General features: G+C 43.1%; 1 protein-coding gene across 2 annotated transcripts in view; it reads left to right on the top strand.

Moving 5' to 3' along the window:
* The first annotated feature begins 627 nt into the window (after positions 1-627).
* The window catches only part of YBX3 (Y-box binding protein 3), a 26,154-nt gene continuing 16,470 nt past the window's right edge, over positions 628-10,311 (top strand). Inside the window, exons 1-4 of one of the 2 annotated variants that reach the window (XM_032391740.1) lie at positions 628-1,144; positions 5,138-5,201; positions 6,459-6,492; positions 9,340-9,429. In XM_032391740.1, coding sequence (XP_032247631.1) covers positions 883-1,144; positions 5,138-5,201; positions 6,459-6,492; positions 9,340-9,429 — 450 coding nt within the window. In that variant the 5' untranslated portion in view covers positions 628-882. The remainder of the gene's footprint in view (positions 1,145-5,137; positions 5,202-6,458; positions 6,493-9,339; positions 9,430-10,311) is intronic. The other variant, XM_032391739.1, reaches the window with a different exon arrangement.

The raw sequence follows: 10,311 nt of genomic DNA, 5'->3' as shown, positions 1-10,311 counted from the left end.
GATCTGTTTCTCTGTACCTCCCATCCCTGAAGCTAAGCGGGCTCAGTTGCTTAAGCTTTCACCAGCAGTGAGATACAATTGGAGCAGAAGGTAGGATGTGAATTTATTCTCTGACGTTTGCACTTCAATTTCCTTACCTGTGGGTTATAGATAAAATTATCCGTAAGTTATCGCTTAGGAATAAGCAGTCAAGTAGAGTTAAGATTTTGTTTCATTCTTAATTGTTTTGTCAGAAATAGTTTCTGGTACTTCATAAACGTTGAATGAATAAATATAAAGGGCTTAAAAACAGTGCTTGGGAGAGAAGCCCCGCGTAATTTGGATCCCCTGTTTTACTTCGCCCAAAGGTCAGTTTCAAGGTGTCAAGATGTCGCGAGGAAGGGGCCCCGCTACCCCGCTCCAACAAAGGGCCAGCAGCGCGTGCTCCTCAGCAAACTCCAGACTGCAATGCAAAGCTTCCCCGGGCTTCCCCGGACTCTCCAACTCGGCCCCTGCGCTCCAGTCCCGGGCGGATTGGTGGCTTGGAAAGGGCATCGGGCGCCTTTAAATGCTAATGAGAGTCGTGCCCAGCTCGGAAGCCAAGTCTCCCCACCCTCTTCCCTCGCCCGCCCTTCCCTCCCGGGCCGGTGCGCCGCCTAGAAAAACTTGTGCGGGGCCATTTTTGGGGCAGTAAGATCGAGCGAGGAGCCCAAGAGCGAGCGCGCAGCCCGAGAGCTCGAGCCGCCTCCGCCGCGAGACCCCCACCTCGGCCGCCGCCGCCGCCTGCGCCGCGAGATCCGCACCGGCCTCCCCGAGAGCGAGCCCCGGCCGCCGCGACCACCAGCCGCGCTAACCGCCGACCAACCGCCACCGAGGTGCCCGACTGAGAGCAGAGGAGGCGGCATGAGCGAGGCGGGCGAGGCCACCACCACCACCACCACCATCACCCTCCCGCAGGCTCCGGCGGAGGCGGCCGCCGCGGTCCCCCAGGACCCCGCGCCCAAGAGCCCGGTGGGCAGCGGCGCGTCCCAGGCCGCGGCCCCGGCGCCCGCCGCCCTCGTCGCGGGAAACCCCGGTGGGGACGCGGCCCCCGCAGCCACCGGCACCGCGGCCCCCGCCTCTTCAGCCCACGCCGGCAGTGAAGACGCGGAGAAAAAAGTTCTCGGTGAGTCAGGCCGCGGAGGGTGGGGGCTGCTCCGAGTGGGGCCGGCGGCCGCGGGCGGCAGAGCACGTGCGGGCAGCTGCGGCTGCATTTCCCACCGGGGCGGCGGAGTGACAGTAGGATCCCCAGCGCTGGTGGCCGCAGCCGGTCGGCCCTGCAGAGGCTCCCGCGTGAGCGCGCGGCGCCCTGCGCACCTGGCTGTCCCGTGCGCGCCTCTCCCGGTCCCGGGCCAGCAAGCTGGGGTCTTAACTTTTGTCACCTAGGCGCGAGCACTGTCACACATTCCCGTAGTGGCGAATACTTCGGTCCAAAGAGGAAAGGAGCGACGGTCTGGGAGGGGGGACCCAGGGTAGGGATGGATGTGGATGTAGGGGAGGGACAGACACGTGGGACGGGGACTGTGGAGTCCTCGCTTGGGATCTGGGTGAGGTGAGGATTTCCCTCCGGGAAAGGTGGGGGCTAGGGGCCCACGGAGGGCAAGGTGGAAAGGCTTCTTGCTGAGAAGGCTCAGGTGTCTGTCCCGGACGCCCTTCCCACATGGGCACGGGAAAGACGCCATGCTTCTGTCGGCCACATGCCGGCTAAGAGGTGTTGCAATCCTCTCCGGGAAACTTGGGTCTCGGTCCCACGTCCTCCTCCCTCCCTCTGCCCACTGCTGAAAAGAACCATTCAGTGTTTACCAATCGCTTACGCGTTTTCTTCTTCCCGGACTGTGGGAATGCACTTGGTGCAGCAGCTGAAAAAACTTCGTCCATAGGGTGGGTATGACGTTTGTTCAAAACATCCTTATCTTGGGACTTGTAACTTACGAAAACAGATGGGAAGATGAGACGTTCAGGTTGGTGGGGCAGAGCAGTAGAAAGGGTTTCTGTTGTCATTGTTGGTTTTGTCGCCTGTTTCAGCGTTCTCGAGGCTGAACGAATGCCCTGTGTGAGGCTTTAAGCGGGTTTACAAAGCAGGTGGGTGGTGAATAAACTCTGAAGGGTGTGTGCATATGTCATTCACTCTTTTTAAACAGGAAAGTTAGGAGATGGTGTAGGATGCTTCAGAGCAATTTCCAATATTTGGGGTGGGGCCTGTTTGATCTCTCTGAACCTTGCCTACTCAATTTCCTAGGAAGAAAATTGAAGGAATAAGGTGAAGAAAGTAATACAATTCCATGTCTTCCCCCCCCCCCCAAAGGCCTGTTTTCTTGTTCTTCCAGAGCTTTTACTCAGTTACTGGGGGACAACATGCTAAATGTAACCTGTGTAGGTTAAGAAACAAAATTGCCCTCATTTTGCTGGACTAAAAGTTACTTCAGTCTAGTCACTGTTGTATTGGGATATTGTTTCCAACAAGTGTTTCTTGGAACATTTCCATGCAAAATGTCTGAGAGAGACAACCTTGGCTTAACCAAAGCAGTGTTAAGGTATATTCTTAATACTCATTTTTGTATACAGGAAAGTTTTCAGGTTTTCACTTGATCCTTGTACCCTTCTGGATCTAAACTAAACTGCTGGATTTTAAACTGAAGCAGAGGGGTACCTGGGTGGCCCAGTCGATAAGCGTCTGCCTTTGGCTCAGGTCATGATCCCAGGACCCTGGGATCAAGCCCTCATCTGGCTCCCTGCTCAGCGGGAAGCCTGCTTTTCTCTCTCCCACCCCCCCCTGCTTGTGTTCCCTCTCTCACTGTGTCTCTCTCTGTCAAATAAATAAATAAATAAAAATCTTAAAAAAAAAATAGAATCTTAAATTAAAAAAAAAACTGAAGCAGATATCTTTAAAGATGAAAGGAACAGATAAATTAACTTTCACCAACTGCTATTAAGCCTCTACCACATCCCAGGTGATGATACTGGAGGTCTTTCATCTTTCCACTGTGACTCCAACTCTTAAAATGAAGGACAGCCTTCTACATGACATTTCGACACTGTTTGTCCCTGTCCAGTGTGTTCTGCCATCTTCTTTCCTTTGCCAGGCAAACACATGGGTGCCTAAAATGTGCAAGGCACAGTGCTGACTGAAGTGGAATTCTGGTTTTGGATTCTCCCATTCTGGTTCCTGCAAACAGTCTTTAACTTCAGTGGATAACCATAGGCCACAGATAGTTTACCTTAGTGAAAGAAAACTTTCCTAATAAACATCCTAGAAGCCATATGGTCTTCCTCTGAACTACCCCATCCCCTTCCTCCTTTGTGTATGTGAAGTGAGTTTATGGTTTTAAAGCAAGAGGTGTGCATGAAAGTTCGATCCTATAACATTGTTGGAGATATTTGTGGAATTAGGACATTTTAAAAAACTACTTTGGGGAGTAAAAATGGCCTTCAGCCTGGATTGAAGTTAGACTTAAAAATTTCATCTTTTTCCCTATTAGTGTTGCCTTTCTAATCAAGATTATTCCTTTGACAGTGCTAGACGTTAACTATATGGAAATGAATCAGAGTTCCTATCTTTATATTTTCCCAGGTCATTAATTTTGGGTCAAATGAAAGGAGGCACAAAAAGCCTATCATTTGAAATAATGTTTGACTAAAAAGCATATGATTTATCAAAAATGAGCCTCTTCTGTGTACATTTAGATCTAATACAGGTTTTTTTTTTTTCTTCTTTGACCTGTTGCTCTAATTAGAATGGCCTAAAACTGAAGATTCCAATGGTTCAATCTCTTCATTGGAGAGATCTTTGTTACTTGGACATAGAGCTGGAGATTGCTTAGTCAGTGGTGGGCTGAATGACTTTAGAGGCATAATGAGTTCTTTTTTTTTTTTCTTTTTACAGAGAGCTAAAATACTTCCTTAGGCATATCAGTATAGCAAAACAGTGGAAAGCATCTGCCCACAGCCAAGCAAGTGTTAATTACTATTTTAGTCTTGAATTTAAAAACTGAATCCTTATTGTTTATCCTTGAAGTTATCAACTTTGTATCTCATAGAGAGGCAGCATGGATTAATTTGTTACTTTCATTCTCTACTAAGCCTTTTTTTTTTTTTAACCTTACTCTTATTGTCGTATTTCCTGTTTCATTGAGTCTTGATAATTGCTTTATGTGTTTCCTGAATTTAGATGTAGGCGTTTCCTAGAAGTTCTGAATTTAGCATTCACAATTGATTCAAAGGAGTCTTCTCAAATCATGCTTAATGGCTGACATATGAATCTCTGAAGTGCAAGTAATATGACCATATTATGTAGATTCCTTCTCTTGAATTCTGTTGAAGTCTGGTGTTGTACAGAAATTGTCCTACTCATGATGGAAAGTTGAGACAATCAGGTTAAAGAGGGGGATTTTGTAAAAAATGCTGAGTTTGACTCTCACCAACTGCAGAGAGTAGGATAAACAATGAAACAGAAGCCCAAATTCATCACTACGGTTTGGAAAGGCCTGTTACATCATGCCTAGGGGTGGTGAGTACAAACTGGGATTGAGACAGCATCAGTTCTATTATTACTCTTTGACTCCTCTGATAGGCCCCCATCTGGCAACTAGACAAGTTACTTTATGTCTTTGTAGATTAGCTACAAAACAGTAGCTTTGTAGGAGCTACTATTTCACTTACTAAAGTTTGCCTTATATGTCAGAGTGTGAAAGTGATGTGTTAGGGTCATTGGTACTTTGTTCATCTATCTACCTTCTCTTTCATTGTGACCCTTCTTTTGTACTTAGAAAATTTTTCAGCATTAAAACTTTGATCTTAAAGAGTATTTTTTGTTTGTTTTTTTCCTTAAACAGTGTTTCCCAATTTTAATTATTGCATAATTGTATAGACTTATGACCACTCCTTTTCTTATGACTTTACTGAAAAGTTTAACAAGGAAGAGAGGTTTCGTCTTCTGAAAAGTATTTTCCTATGATATCTTCCCTTGCTCCATTTTCTTTTCCGAATATATTTTAGAATTAAGCCTTTAATGGTTTCCTCAGGTATGTTTAGGCTTTATATAATGCTATCAAGACCTTATTGATATGAGCTTTATCTCTTTGTAGGTCAGATACTAATTTATCTGCTTAATCTATTTTAGCCACCAAAGTCCTTGGCACTGTCAAATGGTTCAACGTCAGAAATGGATATGGATTTATAAATCGGTATGTGTGTGTATCTCCGTATATGTTTTAAATGCATGCTTACTTTATGGCACCAGAAGTTTATAAATCCTTTACCATACTTTTTAAATGGCTTATGTAAGTTTTTTGTTTGTTTGTTTGTTTTGTTTTTAATTGATGTCTGGATTAAGTTTTAAGATTTGTAAGCACTGTCAACATTCTCATTTCTAAGCTACTGGTGTTAAATATTAATTAAAATACATTTCCAGAATACTGATAAATAACGTATTTTATAAAATTCAGTCATTAAAAGAGAAAAGGAGAGGGAGATAAATGAGAAATGGGAAGGGCCTTAGGATAATTGGGACCATATCCATAATTTCACAGATGGAGAAATGGAATCTTAGACTGGTTAAGCAACTTTCCTAAGGTCACACAACTAGTGAGTAATTGAGCTGGATCTGTAACCCAGGTCTGTCCCAAGTCCTGTGTAGAAAGTGTAGTGTTTTCTTTAAACAATGGTAACTTCGGGACACCTGGGTGGCTCAGTCGTTAAGCGGCTGCCTTCGGCTCAGGTCATGACCCCCAGGGTCCTGGGATCGAGTCCCACATCCGGCTCCTTGCTCAGTGGGGAGCCTGCTTCTCCCTCTTCTGCTCCCCCTGCTTGTGCTCTCTCTCTTTGACAAATAAATAAAATCTTAAAAAAATAAAAATAAACAATAGTAACTTCTAGCCATATAAAAACAAGAACACAACTGTAGGCTGTTGGGAGTATGATGAAGTTTTTACATGATATTGTCATTTTCTTTGCCCCCCGCCCCCTTAAAAATTCCTTAATTTCTTCCTTATCTGATTTGGTGGGGTGGGGGGTGAGTTAGGGCAGGAAGGAATGGGGGGGTGATGGTGCTGTTTTAGGTTTCAGTGTAAGGAGAGCCTAGTTCACAGCTGTGCCCTGTCCTTTTAACTGTCTTACTTTGCTTTTACTGGGAGGGAAATCTCAGGCTCTGATTACATTCCACATGATTTAGGAGGAGATGAGAGGGAAGGGATATTTCTGTAGAATCTGTACACTTGGATCTAAGCACTCCGGTAATATGGAAGGGTAAGACAGGTATCTTGCAGGTTTGGAAGTTTTTCACAAGGACTGATTCCACGCATCTGAATTAAGTTGAGAGGATAAACAAAAATTTATGTTGTATTTTTGAAGTCTTGGGATCTAAACTCATAAAAGCATCTGTTCTTTTAAGTTTTTCCATATACCTAGTACTTTTATTTATGAACTTTTTTGTCTCCCAACAGAAATGACACCAAAGAAGATGTATTTGTACATCAGGTAAGAGGGATAATAAATGTTACATTTCTTATGTGAGGAGGGGGGTGTCTGTAATCTGCTGTTGTCTCTTTTCGAAAATGAAGTCCTATAAGCTATTATTCTACTCTGAACTCTTACTGTGATTTTTATTTTTGCAAGGGCGTTCACGTCCACATTTTAAGATTGGCAGATAAACTCTTCTGTCCCATCATATTAACTGTTTTGAGTTTTTATGTTTGCAGTAATATTCAAATGGAGTAATAAGCAGTTAGACCAGGTTCTAATTTTTAAAACCTTTGAGACCTTAACAAAATTTTGTTTCCATGTTAGCATCAATATTATTTTCCTGACTTTGTGGTTCCTCCTTAGTGTTTGGCTGGAACTGATCTGGCTTTTGCCTGGGTGGGTCTTGGTTAAAGCCCTTCTACCAGAGTAACTCTGACTTGAGGTAAATAAAGCACAGTGAAGCAGATGGTTAGAGTCTGTGTATCCAAGACATGAGAAAACTCCCCAGTTCCCAGGATAGTCCTCACTCCTGTTAAAATGAGGCATGGTTAGCACATGTCCAGGTCAAAAGGTCCACGTTCCCTTGGATTTGAAGGAAATGTAGAAAATGGGTAAAGTATGGGAAACACAGGCTTGTCTGCTCCTGGGATCTCTGTCTTCACTTTCCTGGCCTGGGATGCTATTTATTTCATTGTGTATCCTGGACTTACTTGTTTTACAATATTGGTTAAAAGAAGAAATGCTTCCCCTTGTTATTTTTGTGTATTTAATTTTCAGTGAGTTGTCTCAAATATGTAGGGAGCTCCTAGTGCACAGCAGGGAAGTACGGAGCCAGGTCCTAACACCAGTACGTGTACCTGCAGGGCTCTGTCAAGCCTCTGGTTTTCTGCGTTTTTGTCTCCTTCTGGTTAGGATTGTGAATTTGAGGTGGGTGTGGTGACTGGAGCTGGTGATGTCTAGGATTAAGCTCTGTAGTTGTGGTTTCTCTTGTTTACATTTCTGCTTGACTGGATATATATCAGTTGTACCTAGATACTCTGAATAGATTTTTTTGTCGTTGTTGAGATACAATGACTTTTAAAGTCGTAACAGACTGAAAGAAAGTGTTGCTTATAATACCTAGAAGTTAAGAGACCTTTTGGGTAAAGAAGTCTGTTTGGTGACAGCTACAGTAAAAGGACCTCACAAGTTTCTGTACTGGTCGCCAGCATCACTAGCCTGCAAGTATATGACCTGATTCCAGTCCCTATGAGGTTGTGTGGTGAGTCACCTCAATGTGTTGAGGCCTGCCCAGTTCAACAGGAAAAAGGGAACGAGCCGGCAGGGAGGGGCTGCTTTTGGAATGGCTGAATGTTCTAACTGCGGGAGCATATATCCTGTCCTGAGCTGCCTTTCTTCCTCTGTGGGTGCGGTCTCTGCGCTATTGGCTCATTTTTTTCCCTCCTCCCTCCCACTCAGAGTAAGGGAAGGGCTGGATTACACATGCTTAATCGCTTTATAAAATAAGGTTGACCTAGTTCCACAGAAACTCGGAGCCCCTTTAACTATTTAGAGATACCAACTAAAGAAATGGAAATTCATTGCAGAAATTATTGTCTCCCTTCCACTGACTGAGAAAGGGAAGCTTTCTCATAGGCAGATATTTAGGTGCACGTCTCATGCAGCATAATATCTTCTCAGCCTTTTAGTGCATCATCAGGGAATGTGTAGGGAAGAGTGAGATATGAATGGTGTGATGGGGAAAATATTAAATAAATATCATAGATACAGTGCAGGGGTATGAATTTGTCCTACCCACTCCCTGTACTTTTCCCACCAGGCTGTATCTTTAGGTCTTCAGCTAAATCACTAACCAGCCTCATGTTTCCTTATGCATAAAACGGGGGGAGGTGGGGAAGAGGCCAGATTATGATTATCAGTAATGTTTCATTCCTGAGATAATTTTGTGTATTCCATCAGAAAATATCCTTCTTGGGGTGGCTGGGTGATAGACATTGGGGAGGGTATGTGCTATGGTGAGCGCTGTGAATTGTGTAAGACTGTTGAATCACAGACCTGTACCTCTGAAACAAATAATATGTTATATGTTAAAAAAAAAAAAAAGATAGTAGGAAGGGAGAAATGAAGGGGGGGAAATCGGTGGGGGAGATGAACCATGAGAGACTATGGACTCTGAGAAACAAACTGAGGGTTCTAGAGGGGAGGGGGGTGGGGGGATGGGTTAGCCTGGTGATGGGTATTAAAGAGGGCATGTACTGAATGGAGCACTGGGTGTTATATGCAAACAATGAATCATGGAACACTACATCAAAAACTAATGATGTAATGTGTGGTGATTAACATAACATAATAAAAAAAAAGTATCCTTCTGGCACTTTTAAATTCCTTTTTTTCTACTCTTCATCATCCTTCCACTCCTTCATATATTTTACAATTCCTCTTGAGGTTAGCAGTTTCTCTTGTCCATAGAAACCTCTCTATGTGAAATGTGTATTTGTGTATTTACATAAGATTTCATGAAGGCATTTCCCCCCCACCACTGATGGAGGTCCAATCTGAATCTTAGGTACTTAATAGTTTGAGGGAACTAATAGTATCCAATATTATGATCAGGTTGTAACAAAACTGTGTATTAACTAAACATTCTGTTTAATCCACCTATCAAGAAGAATTGCAAAAGATAACATGAATCAAGAAAATAATGTGGAACATAGTTTTACAGTGTTTTTTGTTTGTTTTGGAAATCCGGGTTAGTGGGAGAATGATACTTTTAAAAAGTAATATGTACAATAAACTTGAAAGATGAAATCTGTGGCCAATATTGATGTATACTTCATTTAGAATTTTCTGTTCTCTCGACAGACTGCCATCAAGAAGAATAACCCACGGAAATATCTGCGCAGTGTAGGAGATGGAGAAACTGTAGAGTTTGATGTGGTTGAAGGAGAGAAGGTGAGAGACTGTTGTGGTTGGGTATCAAAGTGTGCAGGCACATGGTTTTCTTGCATAATAAATGGTTTCTCGGCCCCTTTTGAATTAATGTTACTTTGGATTTTTGACAGGAAGAAGTGACTTTTTTAAGGAGAAAATTTTTGATTATTGAATATCATTATAAACATTCTTTGATTTGTTATAAAAGGGCATTTTAATTTCTCAATAAATGCTGAACCCTGTTCAACTATGGAGGGAGAAGCTAATTTTTCAAAATTTAAAGGAGATACTTTATTTTGGTACCAAATATATATTCAAGTGTAGATTAAAATTTAACTTTTGTAGTATTTTTTTTTTTTTTTAAATCAAGAGTCAGCTGCTCAACCGACTGAGCCACCCAGGGGCCCACAGTTGCCTTATATTGTTTATTTATTTATTTTTAAAGATTTTATTTATTCATTTGACAGAGAGAGAGACACAGTGAGAGCAGGAACACAAGCGGGGGAGTGGGAGAGAGAGAAGCAGGCTTCCCGCAGAGCAGGGAGCCCGATGTGGGGCTCGATCCCAGGACCCTGGGATCATGACCTGAGCCGAAGGCAGACGCCCAACGACTGAGCCACTGAGGCGCCCCTGTAGTATTTTTTTTTTAAAGTAATCTCTGTATCCAACATGGGGCTTGAACTCACGACCCCAAGATCAAGAGTTACATGCTTTACCAGCTGAGCCAGCCAGGCACCCATAACTTTCATAGTATTAAAAATAGATAAAAGTTGCTTTGGGGAAGATTTCCTTTTTATAAGCATAAAATTTTCATGCTGTGATTTGTAAGCACTTCTGCACAAATAATACACATTAAAGAATGTTTTAACCTCAATAAAAGATTCAAAATTCTTTTTTTTTTTT

The sequence above is a fragment of the Phoca vitulina genome, unplaced genomic scaffold, assembly GCF_004348235.1.
Source record: "Phoca vitulina isolate PV1807 unplaced genomic scaffold, GSC_HSeal_1.0 scaffold64, whole genome shotgun sequence".
Lineage (NCBI taxonomy): Eukaryota > Metazoa > Chordata > Mammalia > Carnivora > Phocidae > Phoca > Phoca vitulina.
The sequence above is the reverse complement of the archived record's forward strand: the minus strand, read 5'-3'. Positions and strand labels throughout refer to the sequence as shown.